Source organism: Salmo salar, chromosome 17, assembly GCF_965601325.2.
Source record: "Salmo salar chromosome 17, fSalSal1, whole genome shotgun sequence".
NCBI lineage: Eukaryota > Metazoa > Chordata > Actinopteri > Salmoniformes > Salmonidae > Salmo > Salmo salar.
The window spans coordinates 22,409,778-22,437,132 of record NC_138307.1 but is presented as its reverse complement, the minus strand read 5'-3'; the positions used below and the strand labels follow the sequence as shown (position 1 = coordinate 22,437,132).

Genomic DNA, 27,355 nt, shown 5'->3' with positions numbered 1-27,355 from the left:
GAGCGAGAGGAGGCTTCTAGAACACAGAGAAATAATAATAAATTACATGCGCTTTTCACAGAATCTTAAAAGCGCTTCAAGAGCAAAAAACAAGGAATATATCATGACAGGTCAACCAATAGAGGCCAAGTCTTTGAAAGCTGCATCCTCTGAAGATGGAGAGGGTCAGCTCATTGGTTGAGCAGAGAGAGCTGGTCAGAGGATGGTAGATGGTGGGGTCTGCTGATACCTTGTAGAAGGTGAGTCAGGGAACCAGCCTGACTCTTACAGCTACTGAGCCTCTCCTCTTCCTCTCTGTGTAGCACCACCTGGGTGATGCCTCAGCAGCTCTGGGCGCCAGAAAGATCCCCACACAACGTTCAGAATAGTAGCCAGTCGTCCTCACCACGAGCCCTCTGCCTCAGCACTGCTGTAGTCCTCTGTCGCCCATTCCTCTCACGCCACTCCTCAAATGATGTTCTCAGAAGATCAGGAATTGGCAGCCAGGTGAAACCAAAAAACTGGTACTGTGTCCAGATGCATTTTTCAAACAAAAACATTAGCCAGCTAGCTAGCTAGTTAGCCAAGCTTTACCGTGTTACCCTGTCAGTCAATCTGCAAATCCATGGCTCAAAAACACCAGATACATGCAATAAACACTCTGGTATCTAAAAACGATCAACAATCAATAACACCTACAAAGATGACTTCATATGTACACATCTACAGGAGCTCTGTGCCTAGGCTGCTACTAGGGCACCATGGTAACAACTGAACAGTCTAACTATAGAACATAGTGGGGTTCAACAGAGAGACAGCCAGGGAGAGCTGCAGGCTCTGTTTCAGCTGCCTAGTAAGGTTCAAGTGGACCAGCATTCATATCACTGGGAGAGCTACACCACTCATAATCCCAACCGCTCAGCTCTGTCAAACCAATACACAGGAAACATACATACGGTACAGTAGAGATCTACGATGAAGAGGGGTAAAGGACTGGACATAGGGTACAGTAGAGATCTACGATGAAGAGGGGTAAAGGACTGGACATAGGGTACAGTAGAGATCTACGATGAAGAGGGGTAAAGGACTGGACATACGGTACAGTAGAGATCTACGATGAAGAGGGGTAAAGGACGGGACATACGATACAGTAGAGATCTACGATGAAGAGGGGTAAAGGACTGGACATACGGTACAGTAGAGATCTACGATGAAGAGGGGTAAAGGACTGGACATACGGTACAGTAGAGATCTACGATGAAGAGGGGTAAAGGACTGGACATACGGTACAGTAGAGATCTACGATGAAGAGGGGTAAAGGACTGGACATACGGTACAGTAGAGATCTACGATGAAGAGGGGTAAAGGACTGGACATACGGTACAGTAGAGATCTACGATGAAGAGGGGTAAAGGACGGGACATACGATACAGTAGAGATCTACGATGAAGAGGGGTAAAGGACTGGACATACGGTACAGTAGAGATCTACGATGAAGAGGGGTAAAGGACTGGACATACGATACAGTAGAGTTCTACGATGAAGAGGGGTAAAGGACTGGACATAGGGTACAGTAGAGATCTACGATGAAGAGGGGTAAAGGACGGGACATACGGTACAGTAGAGATCTACGATGAAGAGGGGTAAAGGACGGGACATACGGTACAGTAGAGATCTACGATGAAGAGGGGTAAAGGACTGGACATAGGGTACAGTAGAGATCTACGATGAAGAGGGGTAAAGGACTGGACATACGGTACAGTAGAGATCTACGATGAAGATGGGTAAAGGATGGGACATACGGTACAGTAGAGATCTACGATGAAGAGGGGTAAAGGACGGGACATACGGTACAGTAGAGATCTACGATGAAGAGGGGTAAAGGACGGGACATACGGTACAGTAGAGATCTACGATGAAGAGGGGTAAAGGACTGGACATACGGTACAGTAGAGATCTACGATGAAGATGGGTAAAGGATGGGACATACGGTACAGTAGAGATCTACGATGAAGAGGGGTAAAGGATGGGACATACGGTACAGTAGAGATCTACGATGAAGAGGGGTAAAGGACGGGACATACGGTACAGTAGAGATCTACGATGAAGAGGGGTAAAGGACGGGACATACGGTACAGTAGAGATCTACGATGAAGAGGGGTAAAGGACTGGACATACGGTACAGTAGAGATCTACGATGAAGATGGGTAAAGGACGGGACATACGGTACAGTAGAGATCTACGATGAAGAGGGGTAAAGGACTGGACATACGGTACAGTAGAGATCTACGATGAAGAGGGGTAAAGGACTGGACATAGGGTACAGTAGAGATCTACGATGAAGAGGGGTAAAGGACTGGACATACGGTACAGTAGAAAGCCTGGCTGAGCAGCCTGCCACTGTCTCCCTCTCACCCCTTAACGTTACCGTCCCTGCAGCCTGTCTCCCTCTCACCCCTTAACGTTACCGTCCCTGCAGCCCACCTGTCTCCCTCTCACCCCTTAACGTTACCGTCCCTGCAGCCCGTCGCCCTCTCACCCCTTAACGTTACCGTCCGTGCAGCCTGCCTGTCTCCCTCTCACCCCTTAACCTGTTGGGGATAGGGGGCAGTATTTGCACGGCTGGATAAAAAACATACCCGATTTAATCTGGTTACTACTCCTGCCCAGTAACTAGAATATGCATATAATTGTTTGATTTGGATAGAAAACACCCTAAAGTTTCTAAAACTGTTTGAATGGTGTCTGTGAGTATAACAGAACTCATTTGGCAGGCCAAAACCTGAGAAGATTTCAAACAGGAAGCGCTCTCTCTGACTTTTTCTTGGCCTTCTTGATCATCTCTAACCAAAACAGGGGATCTCTGGCATAACGTGACATTTTCTAACGCTCCCATAGGCTCTCAGAAGGCGCCAGAACGATGAATGGTGGCTTTGCAGGCCATGGCTGAAAAACCTTAGCGCATTTAGTAAGTGGTCGATCTGAGGACAATGACACTGGAGGCGCGTGCACGAGCCGACACCATGTTTACTTTCTCTCTCTTTGAACAAAAACAACGACTCCCGGTCGGAATATAACCGCTTTTTTACGAGAAAAATAGCATAAAAATTGATTTTAAACAGCGTTTGACATGCTTCGAAGTACGGTAATGGAATATTTTGAATTTTTTTGTCACGAAACGCGTCGGGCGCGTCACCCTTCTTTACCCTTCGGATAGTGTCTTGAACGCACGAACAAAACGCCGCTATTTGGATATAACTATGGATTATTTTGAACCAAACCAACATTTGTTATTGAAGTAGAAGTCCTGGGAGTGCATCCTGACGAAGAACAGCAAAGGTAATCAAACTTTTCTAATAGTAAATCGGAGTTTGGTGAGTACCACACCTGGTGGGTGTCAAAATAGCTAACCTGTGATGGCCGGGCTATGTACTCAGAATATTGCAAAATGTGCTTTCACCGAAAAGCTATTTTAAAATCGGACATAGCGAGTGCATAAAGGAGTTCTGTATCTATAATTCTTAAAATAATTGTTAAGTTTTTTGTGAACGTTTATCGTGAGTAATTTAGTAAATTCACCGGAAGTGTTCGGTGGGAATGCTAGTCACATGCTAGTCACATGCTAATGTAAAAAGCTGGTTTTTGATATAAATATGAACTTGATTGAACAAAACATGCATGTATTGTATAACATAATGTCCTAGGATTGTCATCTGATGAAGATCATCAAAGGTTAGTGCTACATTTAGCTGTGGTTTGGGTTTATGTGACATTATATGGTAGCTTGAAAAATGGGTGTCTGATTATTTCTGGCTGGGTACTCTGCTGACATAATCTAATGTTTTGCTTTCGTTGTAAAGCCTTTTTGAAATCGGACAGTGTGGTTAGATTAACGAGAGTCTTGTCTTTAAAATGGTGTAAAATAGTCATATGTTTGAGAAATTGAAGTAATAGCATTTCTAAGGTACTTGAATAACGCGCCACGGGATTACACTGGCTGTTGAGTAGGTGGGACGCAAGCATCCCACTGGCCCAGAGAGGTTAAGGTTACCGTCCCTGCAGCCTGCCTGTCTCCCTCTCACCCCTTAACGTTACCGTCCCTGCAGCCCGTCTCCCTCTCACCCCTTAACATTACCGTCCCGAGAGAGAGAGACAGAGAGAGAGAGAGAGACAGAAAGAGAGACAGAGAAAGAGAGGCAGAGACAGACAGAGAGAGACAGAGAGACAGAGACAGAAAGAGAGACAGAAAGAGAGACAGAGACAGAGAGACAGAAAGAGAGACAGAAAGAGAGACAGACAGAGAGACAGAAAGAGAGACAGACAGAGAGACAGAGAGAGAGACAGACAGACAGAGAGAGAGAGACAGACAGAAAGAGAGAGACAGACAGAAAGAGAGAGACAGACAGAAAGAAAGAGACAGAGAGAGAGAGACAGAGAGAGAGACAGAGAGAGAGACAGAGAGAGAGACAGAGAGAGAGACAGAGAGAGAGACAGAGAGAGAGACAGAGAGAGAGAGAGACAGAGAAAGAGACAGAGAGAGACAGAGACAGAGAGAGACAGAGACAGAGAGAGAGACAGAGAGAGAGAGAGACAGAGAGAGTGACAGACAAAGAGAGATAGAGAGAGACAGAGAGAGAGATCTGTCCTCTGGGGCTAATTATCTCTTTATCTCAGTCCTCACCACGGCAACACACACACACACACGAAGCGCACACAGAAGGGACACATACACACATGGGACAGACTGTGCCTCAGGTGTGCGTGTACATGAACATGTGTTTGCAGCAGCGTGTACGCGTGCTGAACAGTTTAGGCAGGAGCTGTACATTACCTTGCCTGGGTACATCCACAGCTGCCAAAAACAACATTAGTGATTCCCTGGGTCAGTCAGTCAGTGTCCATCTGTAACTACAGCTGAGGCAGATTAATACCCCCCTGCTTTAATATGACCATGTATTTAACCTAACAGGCCTGGCTTGATACAGGATACAGAGGGAACGCTGTGGAAGTCCGTGGGCTGATGTTAGGCTGGCGCTGCATGTTAGCAGAGAGACTATGCTCCTACACGCTACAGGGCCTGAAACAGCTTGGAAACACAGTTATTATTATGTTAGCAGAGAGACTATGCTCCTACACGCTACAGGGCCTGAAACAGCTTGGAAACACAGTTATTATTATGTTAGTCTCTCTGCTATGTTCCTACACGCTACAGGGCCTGAAACAGCTTGGAAACACAGTTATTATTATGTTAGCAGAGAGACTATGCTCCTACACGCTACAGGGCCTGAAACAGCTTGGAAACACAGTTATTATTATGTTAGCAGAGAGACTATGCTCCTACACGCTACAGGGCCTGAAACAGCTTGGAAACACAGTTATTATTATGTTAGCAGAGAGACTATGTTCCTACACGCTACAGGGCCTGAAACAGCTTGGAAACACAGTTATTATTATGTTGGTCTCTCTGCTATGTTCCTACACGCTACAGGGCCTGAAACAGCTTGGAAACACAGTTATTATTATGTTAGCAGAGGGACTATGTTCCTACACGCTACAGGGCCTGAAACAGCTTGGAAACACAGTTATTATTATGTTAGTCTCTCTGCTATGTTCCTACACGCTACAGGGCCTGAAACAGCTTGGAAACACAGTTATTATTATGTTAGCAGAGGGACTATGTTCCTACACGCTACAGGGCCTGAAACAGCTTGGAAACACAGTTATTATTATGTTAGCAGAGAGACTATGCTCCTACACGCTACAGGGCCTGAAACAGCTTGGAAACACAGTTATTATTATGTTAGTCTCTCTGCTATGTTCCTACACGCTACAGGGCCTGAAACAGCTTGGAAATACAGTTATTATTATGTTGGTCTCTCTGCTATGTTCCTACACGCTACAGGGCCTGAAACAGCTTGGAAACACAGTTATTATTATGTTAGCAGAGGGACTATGTTCCTACACGCTACAGGGCCTGAAACAGCTTGGAAACACAGTTATTATTATGTTAGCAGAGGGACTATGTTCCTACACGCTACAGGGCCTGAAACAGCTTGGAAACACAGTTATTATTATGTTAGTCTCTCTGCTATGTTCCTACACGCTACAGGGCCTGAAACAGCTTGGAAACACAGTTATTATTATGTTGGTCTCTCTGCTATGTTCCTACACGCTACAGGGCCTGAAACAGCTTGGAAACACAGTTATTATTATGTTAGCAGAGAGACTATGTTCCTACACGCTACAGGGCCTGAAACAGCTTGGAAACACAGTTATTATTATGTTAGCAGAGAGACTATGCTCCTACACGCTACAGGGCCTGAAACAGCTTGGAAACACAGTTATTATTATGTTAGCAGAGGGACTATGTTCCTACACGCTACAGGGCCTGAAACAGCTTGGAAACACAGTTATTATTATGTTAGCAGAGGGACTATGTTCCTACACGCTACAGGGCCTGAAACAGCTTGGAAACACAGTTATTATTATGTTAGTCTCTCTGCTATGTTCCTACACGCTACAGGGCCTGAAACAGCTTGGAAACACAGTTATTATTATGTTAGCAGAGGGACTATGTTCCTACACGCTACAGGGCCTGAAACAGCTTGGAAACACAGTTATTATTATGTTAGCAGAGAGACTATGCTCCTACACGCTACAGGGCCTGAAACAGCTTGGAAACACAGTTATTATTATGTTAGTCTCTCTGCTATGTTCCTACACGCTACAGGGCCTGAAACAGCTTGGAAATACAGTTATTATTATGTTGGTCTCTCTGCTATGTTCCTACACGCTACAGGGCCTGAAACAGCTTGGAAACACAGTTATTATTATGTTAGCAGAGGGACTATGTTCCTACACGCTACAGGGCCTGAAACAGCTTGGAAACACAGTTATTATTATGTTAGCAGAGGGACTATGTTCCTACACGCTACAGGGCCTGAAACAGCTTGGAAACACAGTTATTATTATGTTAGTCTCTCTGCTATGTTCCTACACGCTACAGGGCCTGAAACAGCTTGGAAACACAGTTATTATTATGTTGGTCTCTCTGCTATGTTCCTACACGCTACAGGGCCTGAAACAGCTTGGAAACACAGTTATTATTATGTTGGTCTCTCTGCTATGTTCCTACACGCTACAGGGCCTGAAACAGCTTGGAAACACAGTTCCAGGTGATGTTCTGATCCTTCTAAAAGGACTGACTGTCTCTCTGGGCTACTCAAGGGTCAACAGAGACCACACCAACACCACACCACACCACCAACACCACACCACCAACACCACACCACCAACACCACCACACCAACAACACCACACCACACCACCAACAACACCACACCACACCACCACACACACACCACCACCACCAACACCACCAACACCACACCAACATCACCATATCTACGTCTGATAGCATTGATCAGGAAGCTCCTCACAACGTGCTGGTGAGTCAGCGAGAGGGCGGTGAGGATCCACGCCACAACACAATCAGAACAGGAGAGATGCGTGACAACGCAATCACATAGCCTAACCTCTTAATGGTGTTTCAGTCCAAAGTGTCTGTTTGAAGATATGGTCTGTGTTGTAATCTAACACAACATCCCCACAGCACTCAGTCAACATGTCATTCTAAATAACTACAATATATAACAACTAGAAATCATTCAATAATCCAGCCAGCCCACATGACATGAATCACACAGTAAGTCAAGGACAGATGTACAGCCTGGTTCCTGGAGCAGCGAGAGCAGCAGATGGATGCACATTGGTCCTCTAATAGAATGAAACATCAGCATCATCACTACAGGCTGATGAGCTGTAGACACTGAGCTGCTGTAGCTTCCTCACGTTGTTAAAATGGAGGACGGGCGGGCGGGCGGGCGGGCGATCCCACTGGCAGATGGTGACCCAATACAAGGGGACGGTCCTTTAGAGAGAAAAGGGGGCATTGATTTCACCTCCAAAAGGCCAGATGGGGAGAGTGACTGAGTGGTGCCTCCTATTGACCTCGCTCCTCACAGAACCACTTTCTAAAGCATCATAGTACGTGATGACCAATAAGACTGAGCCAACACCATGCAGATAACAGGTCCCCCCCCCCAGGAAGTAGGCTTAACCACCAGACATAGCAGATAACAGGTCCCCCCCCCAGGAAGTAGGCTTAACCACCAGACATAGCAGATAACAGGTCCCCCCCCAGGAAGTAGGCTTAACCACCAGAAATAGCAGATAACCAGATAACAGGTCCCCCCCCCCAGGAAGTAGGCTTAACCACCAGACATAGCAGATAACCAGATAACAGGTCCCCCCCCAGGAAGTAGGCTTAACCACCAGACATAGCAGATAACCAGATAACAGGTCCCCCCCCAGGAAGTAGGCTTAACCACCAGACATAGCAGATAACCAGATAACAGGTCCCCCCCCAGGAAGTAGGCTTAACCACCAGACATAGCAGATAACCAGATAACAGGTCCCCCCCCCCAGGAAGTAGGCTTAACCACCAGACATAGCCTAACTGATGGATAATGTAGTAACTAAACATTATATAAAACGTTATACAGGCAAATGGGCTAATTCAATTAAGACTGATTCTACTCATGTTATTAGGTTCTTAAGCATGCTACACATCATGATTAATGAATGTTAAAATAAAACGTTTCATACATTATTTTATATATAAATAAAAACTTGGTTTTAGTAGTAGGCCTTGGAGAAATGAACCATTAATGTTTCCAGAAGTGTGGTACATGATCACCAACAGGAAGAGCTCATTATCCGGTGTAGGTCCGGACTCATGGTAGTGAAATGAAATTAGGCCAATGGAACATGTATCGTTGGATGGGACTAGGTCCTTCAGGGGAGCATCTGTTGTACCCATTTCAATATGAAGCAGCTTGTTTCATCTATAGGAAGAAACATAACAGTGAGCTCCAAAAGTATTGGGAACGTGACAAATGTGTTGTTTTGGCTCTGTACTCCAGCACTATGAATTTGAAATGATACAATGACTATGAGGTTAAAGTGCAAACTGTCAGCTTTAAATTTGAGGGTATTTTCATCTATATCGGTTGAACCGTTTAGAAATTACAGCATTCCTAAACCTAGTCCCCCCATTTTAGGGGACCAAAGGTATTGGGACAAATTCACTTATGTGTGTATTAAAGTAGTACAAAAAATATTTGGTCCCATATTCATAGCACGCAATATCACCAAATGTGTCACTGTCCCCAATACTTTTGGACATCAATGTATTAGCCTACACTACAAACAGGGCTTGTTTCATCTAAACGTGTGTTAAGAGGGAAGGTGAAGCGGTAAACTGACAGTAGGTGAAGCAGTAAACTAACAGCCTACACTACAAACAGGGCTTGTTTCATCTAAACGTGTGTTAAGAGGGAAGGTGAAGCGGTAAACTGACAGTAGGTGAAGCAGTAAACTAACAGCCTACACTACAAACAGGGCTTGTTTCATCTAAACGTGTGTTATGAGGGAAGGTGAAGCGGTAAACTGACAGTAGGTGAAGCAGTAAACTAACAGCCTACCCGCAGTCACACTCCCTCCTCTGGGACTGGCAGACTGCTGGGAGTGCCAAGCCTGACACAGCGATCAATGCACCAGGAAGTGACATCATAATGCCCCTGGGGAAGCTGAGGGTGTGTGTGTGTGTGTGTGTGTAGGGGGGGTGTAGTACTGCATGTCCCCCTTGTCGCAGACTCCTCTTACAACACACACACACACACACACACACACACACACACACCACACACACCAGGAGGGGAAGCTGCTCTCCGTTCGGAGCCAGACTCGGACCGGACTAAAACAAAACAATAGCATGAGTCTGATTCCAGCAGCATATCCCATGGAGGACATCTTAAAAATAACCCCTACGCTAACACGCTTCCTGCTGTAAGGAGTGCTGTGACACACACACACACACACACACACACACTAGCTTCCCGGTGCAGCTGCAGTCCACAGCTGATGTGGCCTGGGCCTGTCTCTGAATTCAGACTGGACTACCTTGGACAAGCTTCCATTCCCCTCAGTCTCTCTCTCTCCCCTCCCTCATGCTGCTTCAACTTCCTCTTCTAGTACACCAAGACTCCATTGTCAGGCTAGACCAGTCTTACTCAGAACCCTAAGTCCGTCAAGTAGGCTACACAACACTGTCACAACAGTGACACAACAGTGACTCAACAGGAGAGGAATGGGAGGCAATGTGAGAAAGGAAAAGGCTGTAATCTACAGTAGCATTGGGTGACTTGTTCTCATTAGCTACGTAGCAGTGGTACACACAGATGGTGTTTCTGTTCAGTCAAAACGGCTGTACCCGTTTGTTCTGCCTCGTTGGAGAACTAAACACTTCCTCTCTGTAGAGGAGTGACTCAACTAAGGCCACAGGTGTCAGGGGAGATAGGATGAGATAAGAGCAAAACCGTGGCTATCTACACTAAGAGAGGCCTTTTCCAAGAGGTCCCACTGCAGAGAATTCAAACACAGTACAATACAACCCAAGGAAGTGGCAACCAGAAAAGAAAGGCATCCTTGACAGCATTTTCTGAGGGGAAAAAAAAAAAACTCTTCGCAACGTTGCAAGGACAAAGACAGACAGAGAAAGCACAGCTTGAACTCTTCTGTCCATCTCTACAGAAGAGCTAAACAGAGGACAGGCCAGGCTGAATCCCACTGAGTTCCCTAAGACAGCGGCTCCCAACCTTTTCTTAACCGTGGCACACCTTGATGGGATAGAACATTCTGTGGCACACAATTTCCCTATTCATTTATTTAGTGGTAATGACCTCCATCTTCTCTGATCCATAGTGCAAATCAGCAATTTTCTGTGGAAAATGTTTTTTATACATTAAATGTTATTATTTGAAATATTTTCATGATCGTTAAAATTGTAAGTACCATTTTAAAGAGCGTCCCGCAAATCTGCACCAGAAATGATGTTTTTTAGCTCTGGTAAAATAGGTCTTTAGTTTTTAACAGTTTGTTCTAGAGACGAGCGGTTTTCTGCATTGTAAATGTGCAACCACGGACATAAAGCCATGCTCTGTTTGATTCTATGGCAGAGGCTGTGGTATAGCTAAGCCCAGAGCCATATATTAAGAAATAAAATGACTCTGGCTACTGGTAAACCTAGTCAGATAACCTGAGCTAATGGTTTTCACAGACAAAGTAAAATGATACAAATGACTTTGCTCGTGAAGCGCCCCTCAAATGATACAAATTTAACAACAGCCTGACAACTTGTTTTATCTGACCCCCACTGGTGCTCCCAAGTCAACATCCCATGTGCATTCCACAGGTTACGTTTAGAAGTGATTGTTCCAAAATAATTATCAAGATTAGGAAAAGTTTGGCGGCGCAGCTGAGAGTTCCTGCCGCGGCATACCGGTTGGGAACCATGCCCTAAGGAACAGGCCAGAGAGGTGGAACCATTAGAAATTTCTCAGAAAGGATCATTTCGACGGCAACAGCCAGCCTATCACGACTTGCAAAAGATTACCCTTCTTCTCACACCTGCTTCCTGGAGGTCTCAAATGGGGGAAAATAACTAGGTTAGGCCAGCATTTGGAAAAAAACCTGTCCTATCAGTATCGCAATGCATTCAGCCAAGACTGACTTCAAAGAATATCTTAAACCTTTACATGGAAGAGAAGGTTAAAGAAATGTGTTGCAAAATTCATGAATTTGAACTGAAAGATCATGATCTGTCAGAATATCGGTTTCTATTTTTCTATTTTTTGTTGTTCATGTTTTGTATTAAAAAACAATTATTTAACCTTTATTTAACTAGGCAAGTTAGTTAAGAACAAATTCTTTTTTACAATGACGGCCTACCGACAGGTCCAAACCCGGACGACGCTGGGCCAATTGTGCACCGCCCTATGGGACTTCCAACCACGGACGGTTGTGATACAGCCTGGATTCGAACCAGGATATCTGTACTGAGCCCTCTAGCACTGAGATGCAGTGCCTTAGACCACTGCGGCACTCGGAAGCCCCGAGATTCTGTTACAGCGGTGCACTTTGCAAATGACAAGTTAAGGGATGTTGAGTTTTGATCAATATTTCAGGAGGAGCAAGCCAGCTGGATTTGCCATAGCTAACTGAGAAGTGCTAGGCAGCTAGAGGGGATAGTTCTCAAACAGGAGAAATGATGAAAGGAGAGAGATACACAGTGAAATGTGAGATCTACACCAAGCACTACACAAAACACTGACTGCTAAGAATAAGCAGGCAGACTTCAGCACAAACTTGCCTTGGAGCCGTTTATTATTCAAACATTAGATCAGGAGTGTCGAACTCAAACTCATTCCATGGGGGGCTCAGTGTCTGCTGGTTTTTCCTTTCAATTAAAACCTACACAACCAGGTGAGGGGAGTTCCTTACTAATTAGTAACCTTATTTCATCAAGTACAAGGGAAGAGCGAAAGCCCACAGACACTCTGCCCCTGAGGAATGAGTTTGAAAAGTGCATTAAATGAACAACAAAGTGTTTGGAGAATGAGGGGATGAGGGGGTAGGGGGACTGGATAAAGGCAGATAAATACTACAAGAGGAACACTGGTTTGAGGACAGTAAATACACCTTTATTGGCCACAAATAGGCTATTGTTGACAAAGAGTGAGGAAGAATTCTAAAAGACAGGGAGATGAGGAAGCATCCATGTTTAGTGATATAGGCTACTGTGTGGCTGACTCTGGCATCACACACACAGTTCTCCAAAAACAAAACTTTCCATCATCGCTGTAGCTTCAGGTCTCTTCCTCCATTTCATCACTGGCCTCTGAACTAGTGAACTCAGAAGGGACACAAATCACATCACCTGTGTCAGATATAACGCTTCATAGCCTTCACTGTGACAGTGTGGTTCACTCCCCTCAATCCTTCACTGTGACGGTGTGGTTCACTCCCCTCAACCTTTCACTGTGACGGTGTGGTTCACTCCCCTCTATCCTTCACTGTGACGGTGTGGTTCACTCCCCTCAACCTTTCACTGTGACGGTGTGGTTCACTCCCCTCTATCCTTCACTGTGACGGTGTGGTTCACTCCCCTCAATCCTTCACTGTGACGGTGTGGTTCACTCCCCTCAACCTTTCACTGTGACGGTGTGGTTCACTCCCCTCTATCCTTCACTGTGACGGTGTGGTTCACTCCCCTCGATCCTTCACTGTGACGGTGTGGTTCACTCCCCTCGATCCTTCACTGTGACGGTGTGGTTCACTCCCCTCGATCCTTCACTGTGACGGTGTGGTTCACTCCCCTCTATCCTTCACTGTGACGGTGTGGTTCACTCCCCTCTATCCTTCACTGTGACGGTGTGGTTCACTCCCCTCTATCCTTCACTGTGACGGTGTGGTTCACTCCCCTCTATCCTTCACTGTGACGGTGTGGTTCACTCCCCTCAATCCTTCACTGTGACGGTGTGGTTCACTCCCCTCTATCCTTCACTGTGACGGTGTGGTTCACTCCCCTCTATCCTTCACTGTGACGGTGTGGTTCACTCCCCTCGATCCTTCACTGTGACGGTGTGGTTCACTCCCCTCTATCCTTCACTGTGACGGTGTGGTTCACTCCCCTCTATCCTTCACTGTGACGGTGTGGTTCACTCCCCTCGATCCTTCACTGTGACGGTGTGGTTCACTCCCCTCGATCCTTCACTGTGACGGTGTGGTTCACTCCCCTCGATCCTTCACTGTGACGGTGTGGTTCACTCCCCTCGATCCTTCACTGTGACGTTGTGGTTCACTCCCCTCTATCCTTCACTGTAACTACATGGGCAAACAGGACATGGCCAATAACTGGCATAAATTCCACTGCCATGCAGCCACTCGTGCCCTCTCTTTTCTCAGCCTCGGGGCAGACACTGGGCAGCCTCTCTAATCTGCATTGTCTACCACACAAATCCACTCCCCACTGGGCCCCAGTTAGTCATATAACTGTATATGAATCCAGTCTCCACTGGGCCCCAGTAAAGAATAACTGTATATGAATCCAGTCCCCACTGGGCTCCAGTAAAGAATAACTGTATATGAATCCAGTCTCCACTGGGCTCCAGTAAATAACTGTATATGAATCCACTCCCCACTGGGCCACAGTAAAGAATAACTGTATATGAATCCACTCCCCACTGGGCCACAGTAAAGAATAACTGTATATGAATCCACTCCCCACTGGGCCCCAGTAAAGAATAACTGTATATGAATCCACTCCCCACTGGGCCACAGTAAAGAATAACTGTATATGAATCCACTCCCCACTGGGCCACAGTAAATAATAACTGTATATGAATCCACTCCCCACTGGGCCACAGTAAATAATAACTGTATATGAATCCACTCCCCACTGGGCCACAGTAAATAATAACTGTATATGAATCCACTCCCCACTGGGCCACAGTAAATAATAACTGTATATGAATCCACTCTCCACTGGGCCCCAGTAAATAATAACTGTATATGAATCCACTCCCCACTGGGCCACAGTAAATAATAACTGTATATGAATCCACTCCCCACTGGGCCCCAGTAAATAATAACTGTATATGAATCCACTCCCCACTGGGCCCCAGTAAATAATAACTGTATATGAATCCACTCCCCACTGGGCCACAGTAAATAATAACTGTATATGAATCCACTCCCCACTGGGCCCCAGTAAATAATAACTGTATATGAATCCACTCCCCACTGGGCCCCAGTAAATAATAACTGTATATGAATCCACTCCCCACTGGGCCCCAGTAAATAATAACTGTATATGAATCCACTCCCCACTGGGCCACAGTAAATAATAACTGTATATGAATCCACTCCCCACTGGGCCACAGTAAATAATAACTGTATATGAATCCACTCCCCACTGGGCCACAGTAAATAATAACTGTATATGAATCCACTCCCCACTGGGCCACAGTAAATAATAACTGTATATGCATTGCCCTGTTCACCCAGTTTCTTAATCCCTGTAAAGTCTAGACAGTGGAACCGCTTTAGCATATGGACCCCCATATGGCATCCTCCATCTCCCTTCACTACTAGGCTGCTAGCTGGGGCTTGTTGACCCACTAAGGCACCACTCCAGGGCTCCTTTCTAATCAAATCTAAAGGGATGGAGCCAGGGCTTTTCACGCCAGCCCACTGAAGTCCAATTGAAAACTGTCTGTTCAATACAATTTGGACCCTGAGGAAGTGGGCACTTCTGAGAGACTTAATAGTCATCAAAATGTAAATGCCTTCCCTGTCAGCAGGAGGGGATGAAGCCTGTGTGAGAGGAAGGAGTCATACTGGTTTGGGGGGGAAGGAACTAGCCTTACCCATAAAAATACATGGGTCACGGACTGTATAAAACTCAAACATTGTGGTTTGACTGTACGTGTGTGTCTGTTGTGGTTACTGATGCATCCTGAGTAGCATCCAGCTAACAAACTCATGGATGGCTGATGACTGCATCTCCCTAATGGTGCCCTGCAGGCAGGCAGGCAGGCAGGCAGGCAGGGTGTGTGTGTTGTTTTCCCAGCTCCTGGATGAGAGAAAGCGGTGACAGCGAGAGCAGCGGGCGGGATAAATTGAGCCACACAGCCACTCATAGGTGACCTTACCTCTGCCCTGTCCAATGAGAAGGCCCGTGAGACTGTGGTCTGCATCATAGGGGGCAGAGGGGAAAGCTCAGCCAGCTGCTACACAACAAGAAAGAGGGAGCTTTTAGCTCCATGTCCTGCTGTTCATCTAACACACACTATTGTTAGCCTCTACAGATGATTTGACCTTTTCCTACAGATTATTATCCCTTCAAGCACTGGCCTTTATCAGTCTCATCTCTCCCATCTTTGTCCCATTCCTCTTATCTATCCTCTCCTTTATTAGCCTAGGATCTGGTAATGGGTTAGATTGGAGGACTGCAGCGTGCCGCCCGGTTCGCCCAGTGAGGGGGGTCCAGGTGGTTAACCCACTGTGGGGAGCTGTTGTAATACTGATCCACTGAACCGATTGGAGTCAGTGAAGCTCTGGTTTGTTTCACACCAGGTTACACTAAAGGAGGGATTCCACAGGGAGGTAGACACTAGAGGTCTCCAACAAAGTGCTGGAGAAGAAAGTAAAAGTGCAATATGTGCCATGTAAAAAAAGCTAACGTTTAAGTGCCTTGCTCAGAACATGAGAACATATGAAAGCTGGTGGTTCCTTTTAACATGAGTCTTCAATATTCCCAGGTAAGAAGTTTTAGGTTGTAGTTATTATAGGAATTATAGGACTATTTCTCTCTATACGATTTGTATTTCATATACCTTTGACTATTGGATGTTCTTATAGGCACTTTAGTATTGCCAGTGTAACAGTATAGCTTCCGTCCCTCTCCTCGCTCCTACCTGGGCTCGAACCAGGAACACATCGACAACAGCCACCCTTGAAGCAGCAGAGCCTTTGGTCATTAATATGGCCGAATCCGGAAACTATCATTTCGAAAACGAAACGTTTATTATTTCAGTGAAATACAGAACCGTTCCGTATTTTATCTAACGGATGGCATCCCTAAGTTTAAATATTCCTGTTACATTGCACAACCTTCAATGTTATGTCATAATTATGTGCAATTCTGGCAAATTAATTACGGCCTTTGTTAGGAATAAATGGACTTCACACAGGGCGTTGATGTTTTATGGTTAGGTACATTGGTGCAACAACAGTGCTTTTTTCGCAAATGCGCTTGTTAAATCATCACCCGTTTGTCGAAGTAGGCTGTGATTCAATGAGAAATTAACAGGCACCGCATCGATTATATGCAACGAAGGACACGTTAGATAAACTAGTAATATCATCAACCATGTGTAGTTAACTAGTGATTATGTTAAGATTGATTGTTTTTTATAAGATAAGTTTAATGCTAGCTAGCAACTTACCTTGGCTTCTTGCTGCCCTCGCGTAACAGGTAGTCAGCCTGCCATGCAGGCTCCTCGTGGAGTGCAATTTAAGGCAGGTGGTTAGAGTGTTGGGCAAGTAACCGGAAGGTTGCAAAAACGAATCCCCCCTGAACAAGGCAGTTAACCCCCGTTCCTAGGCCGTCATTGAAAATAAGAATGTGTTCTTAATCTGACTTGCCTAGTTAAATAAAGGTGTAAAAAAAATTCACGAAAAAAAAAATGTGAGAAAAAGAAAAAAAAAGAAAAAAAACATTCTGCAAATCGGTGGCCAAAAATACCGATTACCGATTGTTATGAAAACGTGAAATCGGCCCTAATTAATCGGCCATTCCGATTAATCGGTCGACCTCTAGTAGACACACAGGTTGGCACGCACGCACACGTTGCTGAAGAGATCTGATAGCCTATGCATGGAAACATGAAGCACCATGTGAACTGTAGACTACATAACATGTGTAAACAACAACCTCCAGAGATCAGGTTACCTGCCAGCTAGGGCTGGGAAATGCCAGGGACCTCACGATATCATATTATCACCATACTTAGGTGCCGATACGATATGTATTGCGTTTCTCAATGTATTGCGATTTGATACTGTGATTTTTATTGCGATTTCGATATTCCAAACATATTGCTCACCATATGTCTTCTGTGGAGGGATGAGGGAGAGCCATGAGAAAACTGGTTTGATCAGTCAGGGAAATAAAGGTGCTGAAAACATGTCTTAATCTTTAAAAAGAAGACGAGAACAAACTATGAAGGAAAAATCCTGGAGTTTTAGTGCAGGTACAGCCAAGTAGCACAAAAATAATATTGTGATATTGTCAAAACAATAGGATATTTAGTCTAAAAGAATATCCTGATACACAGGTGAATGCAAGTGGAAGTTATGATCCCTTATTGATTTGACCCGTTAAATCCACTTCAGTCAGCGTAGAGGAAGGGGATTTTTAAGCCTTGGGACAATTGAGACACAGATTGTGTATGTGTGCCATTCAGAAGGTGAATGGGCAAGACAAAAGATTTAAGCGGATGGCAGTAGGTGCCAGGTGCACTGGTTTGTGTCAAGAACTGCAACGCTGCTGGGGTTTTCCATGCTCAACAGTTTCCCTTGTGTATCAAGTATGGTTCACCACCCAAAGGACATCCAGCCAACTTGACACAACTGTGGGAAGCATTGGAGTCAACATTGGCCAGCATCCCTGTGGAACACTTGACACCTTGTAGAGTCCATGTCCTGAGGAATTGAGACTGTTGAGGGGAAAAAGGGTGTTCCTAATATTTTGTACCTCAGGGCTGGTGAGGAGGCCAGAGATCATGTTACCTGTCTGCCTGGTGAGGAGGCCAGAGATCATGTTACCTGTCTGCCTGGTGAGGAGGCCAGAGATCATGTTACCCGTCTGCCTGGTGGGGAGGCCAGAGATCATGTTACCCGTCTGCCTGGTGAGGAGGCCAGAGATCATGTTACCCGTCTGCCTGGTGAGGAGGCCAGAGATCATGTTACCCGTCTGCCTGGTGAGGAGGCCAGAGATCATGTTACCCGTCTGCCTGGTGAGGAGGCCAGAGATCATGTTACCCGTCTGCCTGGTGAGGAGGCCAGAGATCATGTTACCTGTCTGCCTGGTGAGGAGGCCAGAGATCATGTTACCTGTCTGCCTGGTGAGGAGGCCAGAGATCATGTTACCTGTCTGCCTGGTGAGGAGGCCAGAGATCATGTTACCTGTCTGCCTGGTGAGGAGGCCAGAGATCATGTTACCTGTCTGCCTGGTGAGGAGGCCAGAGATCATGTTACCTGTCTGCCTGGTGAGGAGGCCAGAGATCATGTTACCTGTCTGCCTGGTGAGGAGGCCAGAGATCATGTTACCTGTCTGCCTGGTGAGGAGGCCAGAGATCATGTTACCTGTCTGCCTGGTGAGGAGGCCAGAGATCATGTTACCTGTCTGCCTGGTGAGGAGGCCAGAGATCATGTTACCTGTCTGCCTGGTGAGGAGGCCAGAGATCATGTTACCTGTCTGCCTGGTGAGGAGGCCAGAGATCATGTTACCTGTCTGCCTGGTGAGGAGGCCAGAGATCATGTTACCTGTCTGCCTGGTGAGGAGGCCAGAGATCATGTTACCTGTCTGCCTGGTGAGGAGGCCAGAGATCATGTTACCTGTCTGCCTGGTGAGGAGCACAAATGTCTCTGAAGGAATATCAGCAATATCAGCAGAAGCATGTTAGCATCACCCATGTCACAAACAGGACCTTTGCTTCGTGGTAACAATCCTCTCTCACCACCTCAATGTAGAGGCTGAGGTAGGAAACACGGTCTGAAATGTATGGAGTGCAAACTGCAAAGTCCTTTCCTTACAGATGATGGCGTCATGATGCTTCATTGAGTGATCATTCTAAAGAGTAGGCATAATGTTTCTGTATGACAAAGACCATGATGCTGACTAACTGAGAACATTACTGAACCAGCCAACAGAACATTGTGTGAGCTCCCTCCTCACCTCAGCAGTCAAATGTGAGGCAGTGTGATGTAGTGCTGTACTGCTGTCTGGGGATGGATGGATGTGATTTAGCAGGAACAAATGCTGCAGAATACAGAGATCAGAGCATGCCGAGTCTGAAATGACACATTTTACATTTACATGTTAGTCATTTAGCAGACGCTCCTATCAGGAGTGATTAGGGTTAAGTGCCTTGTTCAAGGGCACATTGACAGACTTTTCACCTCGTCTGCTCCGGGATTTGAACCAGCGACCTTTCAGTTACTGGCCCAACGCTCTTAACCGCTAGGCTACCTGCCTGCCGCCACCGACACTCTATTCACTATATTGTGCACTACGTTTGACCAGTGTCTCTGATCAAACGTAGTGCACTAATATGGAGAAAATAGGGTGCCTGTGACATCAGCATCCTTCAGCAGTACAACTCTGTAAAACCTGCGCGCGCACACACACACACACACACACACACACACACACACACACACACACACACACACACACACACACACAGTTGCATAATGGGACTAAAAACACTTCACAAGGCATCCCCCACTTATTATTACAGTCAGGACATCAGTCAGCCATCACAGGAATTACATAACTGCTCTTCTGTTCGGTGTGCAATCTCATCCTCTTTTCTTCTCCCTCACTGCCCCATCTCTCCCTCACAGCCCCATCTCTCCCTCACTCGCTGTTTCTGTCTCTCTTCTCTCTCCCTCAATCCCTTTTTGTTTCTCTCCACCTCACTCCCTCCCTCCGTCACTCTCTCTCTCCCTAGATATCAGTCATTCTGTCGGGAGTGACAGTTGTCCTGGCCGGGTTTGAAAGATAAAGGAAGTGTGACGTAGCAGTTTTCAGAGTGGATTTGCCATCTGTCAGACGAGTGTTCGGTGAGATGTCATTCAAGGTGCCTGAAAACGACAGGCTCTAATCCCAACCAACCTGATCTACAATCCAACCACATGTTTCCAAACATGACGCTGGTTTCTCCATCAGAAGAGCATTTGGTGATCTGACATGTTTAGAGAAGTAGAATCTCTGTCAGAATGTTCCAGGCTACTGTGACAGAGCTAGCCTTCTCTAAGATAATTCAAATATACAATATAATCAGAACACGTGCTACAGTGCACACATGACCGACAACATTTGGTAAACAAAACAAGCATACATGGTAACAACTAGACTTAATAAAACATCCAGGAGAAAAGCAAACGGTGTCCCATCTCAGAATATATGATATAGCCCTAAATCATATCAAAGTGTATAGGTCAAATGGGCCGAATACAACAGGTGTAGACTTTACAGTGAAAATGCTTACTTACGAGCCCATTCCCAACAAGTTAGTTAAACGCGATATTTCTGGAGTACTGACGGAGCCCCAGACCAACAGTGACTGATCTTGTTCAAACCAGTCCTCAGCTCCTACTACTGACCACCAAGCCTGGAGAGAAGAACATCAGCTCAGTCCACACACTCCAATCAGAACCATTAACCTAGCCAATGTTGATCCAGTGCCAACAGCACTCGAGCACCAAAGAAATCTATCCCTGCCCAGACCACACTCCGTTTCTCCATTCAGGAGAGGCCCACTCCAGACAGTTCCTTTGTACCTCTGACAGGACAGGTCCAGGTACTGGTGAGCAAGTCCCAGCAGGTAGCCACCCTCCCCTCACTGTGTCCAGAGGGTACATGTAGGACACACACACACACACACACACACACACACACACACACACACACACACGTCAGTGATGGCGGTGGGATAACCCTTGCCTCAGTCACCCACACACTGCTCACACCCACCGCAATCACCTTTTGTTGTTAACAGCTATGTTAACTCAATGTGTGACACTTTCTGCTTGCTCTTCTTTGCTGCTGGCTCCAACATCAGTGGAAAGTGGGTCAACAACACCTGGCTGTCTGGCAAGTCCTCCCCAACTCCCCACCTCCCTACCCTACCTACCACACAGCACCCATTTCTATGCAAATGAACAGAGTCTATACAGGGAATGAGAGAAGCCGGTTGCCATTCTCAACGACAACAATACTAGGCCTTCACTACAATACTGTTGGACACTTCATCAGTCAATCGATAGAGTAACAAAGCAGTAGCCATGAGTCACGATATGATGACGCCATTATAACAGGACAATGTATTATCAAGGGGGTCATGAGATAATGAATGTCACTCCTCCTAGTACATAGTGGTAGCCCAACATCTGCCCAGCTGTGTGAGAAGTTGGAAAAGCAGATCATCGGAGCTTCCCATCAAGTAGTTCTGCATGCAACTTATTGAAATGATAAGCTACTGATTTGTATGCGAGTGTCATACAGCTGGGCTAAGTGCTTGTTGAAACAGCTCAATAGAGAAATCGATTGTTGATTGACAATCAGGGAACCAAGGCCTATACATTCATTCATTCATACAGTATAGCAGCTCTGCCTTGATGTAACCATATTAAAATGATACAACACGTCGACACCACAGCAGTAAACAGATTTGAGAGGATTAGAGAGTGCAGAAGAAAACATGTTATGGTGATGTACCGACGGCTACATGCACCCCTACTGCCTTACCTTCAATGGCGATGACATGTTCGCGAATCTGATTCTGCAGGATGGGCTCTTCCACGCGCTCCAGCAGTTCATATATGGAATAGATGTTTGGATGGACGGATTCGAACCTCTGGATCTCAGACCGAATGGCAGCCGAGTTTGCAAGGTGCTGCTGATAGTTCATTTTGCGCGTCGTTTTTGTTCTTGCCCTTTCACGACTGGTAACGAGTTGACTGGTCTGGTCAAGTGGTGTGGTCCTCAGCACAATATTGTGGGTGAGGCACGCCAAATAATTTGTAGATAGTTAGCTACTTGATTCAAACTGCAAATGTGGCTTGAAATGAAACAGCAGTTACTTGTCAGTGAGTCCATGTAGCTAGCTGGCTATCCGTGAGTCCAAACAACCGACCCGGGCTCTCCTGATTCGAAATCCTGGAGGAGTGACAGTAGAACAGTCGGCTGAGCAACGCTTCCCCATATCCTTGTTCCGTCCCTCACGGAGTGTGTTAGTAAAAACCCTATTCACGAATATTAGCGTGTGTATGAATACTAGCAAACAGGTATGACTGTAGTACAGTACTTGTCATAACTCTCAAACGCTGGAAAGGTTTGAAAACGCTTGCTAAATAGGCCCTTTGGCATTTGCTAACTCGGTAGCTAGCAGTAGCTAACGTCCAAGCCGGGGACAAAACTCAGAATTTCTCAAACCCCTATCATTCTCTCCTTAGACCGACCAATCTGTTTGAGCTTTTCTTCACAAACATGCAAATAAACCAATGTAGTTATGTACCCATGCAAACCTGCCAAAAGCAATCTACATAACTAGCTAAATAGTTACTAATCGTGGCTGGATGTGTGTTCTGCGCAGCCAAGTCCTCGTTCGTTGTATTGTTTAGCGTGCAAAAGCAGGCGCAAAACTCCCCCCACAGTCCGGATTTGGTCCAAACACTGGGCGCATGCAGTTGCCAAAAATTCCAAGACACAATAAAAATCTGGCTACTTATTGCTATGAGAGCAATATATATTTAACAGATTGCTCTAGTTTGTCGGCAAACATAGGTGCTTTCCCCTTCCTCTTGGGTAGAAATCCATCCCGTCTGTATCATTGGACGTCATTCCCTGAACGTTTCCTACTGGAAAACGTCTGCTGCAACCCATAGACTTAGATAGACATCGCATCATTGTATCTGTCCTGTAATGGAATCTGTGAGAGCACAGGCAGAGCCATTGCGTCCATCTCCATTTTGAAGTAGTCAATTTTTTTATTCTACTACTTCTATGAGTTGGCAAACAAACTGAACGGGTGCATACTGCCACCTGGAGTGTGTTGTTTTAACAGGTATAAAGCCAGGGTTAGCAATTTATTGCCACCTGCATTTATGGAATGTTTTCTCAGGAGTATAATTCATTGGCTGATCCCTCCTGGTGACCTGGATAGAATTGTATGATCCTTCCTTAACACATAGGAAGTCCCACCCAGTTGACTACTTTAAAATGGTGAAAGTCCTCAATGGCGATCCCCATGCTAAAATAGGCATTTGGGCACGATAGTTCATTTGGGCACACGCGCTTTCAATCTATCTCTATGGCGGCAACCATATAACGCATTGGCTGGTTTAGAGGCGTCGCGTTCTTGAATGTACTTATTGCGCGGAGGCTGCGCATCTGTTTCTCAGGGCATTTGAAGAATGTTCACTCACATGTACAGTATATGCCAATATATAACATTAATTTAGCCATATATATGGAGCTCTATGGTATTAATATTTGAGAAGAGATACATTTGGCTTGCAAATTAGTGCAATATAGCGTAGCATCTGCATAAACAAGCAAAGATCATACATGATTACACTCAAAACTAAAAAATGTATTGCTATATTTTATTGATTGATTTGAAATGTTAAATATTTATTTTGATTAATTGACTTATTTATACACAACCTCGTTATCAGAAAGATAATACTCCTTAGTTCCACCATAGAAATATTGATCCCATCTATGAAAACATAGAAACAGTACAGAGACCTTGAGTCGATTGATATCTTAGGTCAATGCCACTCACTCATCCCTGAGGCTGCCTCGTCATTTATATTTACATAGGATATATCCAACATTTCATATTCCTGACTTGAAAAGTTCAGCGGTCCTCTTCAATCTGTCCAGCCAGGCACTGCTTCCCCATCCACCATTAAGTAATGGACGATGCCAGCTCTCTTCTTCCCACTGCTCAAAGCCTTGATGCAGCATTCATGGTCTGCCACCGTGAAGTGTGTCTCTGTTCCGTCATCCACAAACTCTCCCTAAAGCCGACAATAAGAGAAGGTGCATAAATATCAATAAAGGACTGGAATGACTAAAGTATGAACCAAAACATTAGTGAATCATGTTAAACCAGAACCTTGGCCTATGTATGTATGTAACATACATGGGTAAAATAACTTCACATTCAATTCCATATGATGTTGAAAAAGTACCTCTGTCTCCATTTTCTGCCCATTGAACCATACATCCATCGTGTCCTTTTCTGTTGAAATAAACCATACAGTAGCAATTTAGTATATTATTAGCATTGCTTGCATCATATTTTTCACCATAGGCCTATAGGACAGAAGCGCCATGCAGTGCATTGGAATGATTGTTAATGATTTACCGGTGTGCATTACACATCCATAAGAGCATCAAAACATCACACAGCACAGAGTTCCCTGCTTTGTTTATTCATGTCACATGGATCTTTCTGCTATAGGCTACAAAGGATAGTGTCCCTTCCAATCAGGTTGCTCGCATGGCTTAAAATAGCCCGCCCAGAAGTGTTCCCCTAAATAGATTATACTCCTCAGAACAGCGCTGATCTGCATGTTGCCTTACACACATCTGACTATGTTATTATAGACTTTTTAGAATAGACAGTGTAGTTGGTATTGACACTGAAATATTGCTAAATGCTCATAGGAAAGAATATCCTTTTGGTTTTTTGAGCCTTACCAAGGACAATCCTGCAGTCAACACCATCCACTTGCAGCACCCACGTCTTAGTGACTTTGGATCTGTTATCTATGAACTTCTGGAGACTCTTGCCATCAATCTCCAAGGTGTACTCGTAGGTAAAGCCACTGATAGCCTCAATGTTTACTGTTGCTTTTGTTTCCATGCCTCCCACTGTGAAGGTCTCCTTTCCAACCAGTTTGAACATCCAATCTCTTCTGAGCACCTCCTGAGGAAGAAAGCAAATCAGACAGCCATAGGCCTTCTGTACATAGCTCTGACTAAACAATAACACATTAGAGATTTTAAAAAGGAATACGTTTCAGGGCCTATGTACCTGTCCATTGATCCAAACAACCCTCTTCCCTGTCGTCGTGCCGTGTTCAAACTCAATCCTGTAAACCCCATCGCTTAACGCCACCTCCCAGATACCAACAACATCTCCGGCCATCATCTTGACTGACCTTCCAGGGGTATAAAGCCTGTAGGCCTAACTGGAAATGATTATATATGTCCCATCGACGCTATCCTCATTTCAAACCAAGGTTGTAGTTCAAATCTCATCCTATTGGCAGTTATTAAGCAATGTTAGTCCGTGTGTCCATCAAACTGTCCTGGATCTGCTCTGCTCTGCCTGCTCAGCAACAAGTGCAAACTGCAATACTGTAAGAGGCTTATTGCTGCAAGACCTCTTTCAATCCAATTACTGCCAGAGGTAATTTGTATGTGAGACTTCTACAGTGAATGACTATATCTTCTTTAGACAGGCCTAGGTGATGCCTATACCTTCGTTAGACAGGCCTAGGTGATGCCTATATCTTCTTTAGACAGGCCTAGGTGATGCCTATACCTTCTTTAGACAGGCCTAGGTGATGCCTATACCTTCTTTAGACAGGCCTAGGTGATGCCTATACCTTCTTTAGACAGGCCTAGGTGATGCCTATACCTTCTTTAGACAGGCCTAGGTGATGCATATACCTTCTTTAGACAGGCCTAGGTGATGCCTATACCTTCGTTAGACAGGCCTAGGTGATGCCTATACCTTCTTTAGACAGGCCTAGGTGATGCCTATACCTTCTTTAGACAGGCCTAGGTGATGCCTATACCTTCTTTAGACAGGCCTAGGTGATGCCTATACCTTCGTTAGACAGGCCTAGGTGATGCCTATACCTTCTTTAGACAGGCCTAGGTGATGCCTATACCTTCGTTAGACAGGCCTAGGTGATGCCTATACCTTCGTTAGACAGGCCTAGGTGATGCCTATACCTTCGTTAGACAGGCCTAGGTGATGCCTATACCTTCTTTAGACAGGCCTAGGTGATGCCTATACCTTCGTTAGACAGGCCTAGGTGATGCCTATACCTTCGTTAGACAGGCCTAGGTGATGCCTATACCTTCGTTAGACAGGCCTAGGTGATGCCTATACCTTCGTTAGACAGGCCTAGGTGATGCCTATATCTTCTTTAGACAGGCCTAGGTGATGCCTATACCTTCGTTAGACAGGCCTAGGTGATGCCTATACCTTCTTTAGACAGGCCTAGGTGATGCCTATACCTTCTTTAGACAGGCCTAGGTGATGCCTATACCTTCGTTAGACAGGCCTAGGTGATGCCTATACCTTCTTTAGACAGGCCTAGGTGATGCCTATATCTTCTTTAGACAGGCCTAGGTGATGCCTATACCTTCTTTAGACAGGCCTAGGTGATGCCTATATCTTCTTTAGACAGGCCTAGGTGATGCATATACCTTCTTTAGACAGGCCTAGGTGATGCCTATACCTTCGTTAGACAGGCCTAGGTGATGCCTATACCTTCTTTAGACAGGCCTAGGTGATGCCTATATCTTCTTTAGACAGGCCTAGGTGATGCATATACCTTCTTTAGACAGGCCTAGGTGATGCCTATACCTTCGTTAGACAGGCCTAGGTGATGCCTATACCTTCGTAAGACAGGCCTAGGTTAAATAAATCACACACACAATTAGCAAACTAATCAACAAATGAATCACACATTTGTGATCAAACATACAGTATAAAGAAAGCGTCTTTATTAAGGATCTTTCTGTCGTCTTTTTTCAAGCATCTTTGGGTCTTTGAAAACCGATATAAACATCCCTTGGACTATTATTAACATTAGTAATACAAAGAGCCTTGACGTAAGCAGTTTAGAAGCTTAAATGTAGTTTATAAATCTTCAATAAATAGCTATAACACTGGTTGAATTTGGAGCGTGCCAAATAGTGAGTTTATATATGATTGCAGTGTTATTGACTGTTACGGTTATTATTGATAGTGCGGTCATTATTTGGTATATTGACCAAGATATTCAGACGATCACAGAAGAGCGCGCATGACTCGACCTTCGCCTCTCCTGAGCCGGTTGGGGGAGTTGCAGCGGTGAGGCAAGATCGCAA

The 27,355-nt window shown here is 45.3% G+C and overlaps 2 protein-coding genes across 3 annotated transcripts in view; both read right to left on the bottom strand.

Annotated features, from left to right (window-relative positions):
• agap1 (ArfGAP with GTPase domain, ankyrin repeat and PH domain 1) overlaps nucleotides 1-23,088 on the bottom strand; it is a 318,347-nt gene extending 295,259 nt beyond the window's left edge. For both annotated transcript variants that reach the window (XM_082963618.1, XM_082963619.1), the window contains exon 1: nucleotides 21,980-23,088. In XM_082963618.1, coding sequence (XP_082819744.1) covers nucleotides 21,980-22,142 — 163 coding nt within the window. In that variant the 5' untranslated portion in view covers nucleotides 22,143-23,088. The remainder of the gene's footprint in view (nucleotides 1-21,979) is intronic.
• A 718-nt stretch (nucleotides 23,089-23,806) lies between these two features.
• Nucleotides 23,807-25,586, bottom strand: LOC106574809 (fas apoptotic inhibitory molecule 1). The gene is made up of 4 exons (XM_014150899.3): nucleotides 25,281-25,586; nucleotides 24,944-25,172; nucleotides 24,433-24,482; nucleotides 23,807-24,258 (listed from the first exon to the last, which is right to left on the bottom strand). The coding sequence occupies exons 1-4, from the start codon at nucleotides 25,395-25,397 to the stop codon at nucleotides 24,109-24,111; spliced, it is 546 nt and encodes a 181-aa protein (XP_014006374.1). The 5' UTR covers nucleotides 25,398-25,586; the 3' UTR covers nucleotides 23,807-24,108.
• Between the last annotated feature and the right edge of the window lie 1,769 nt (nucleotides 25,587-27,355).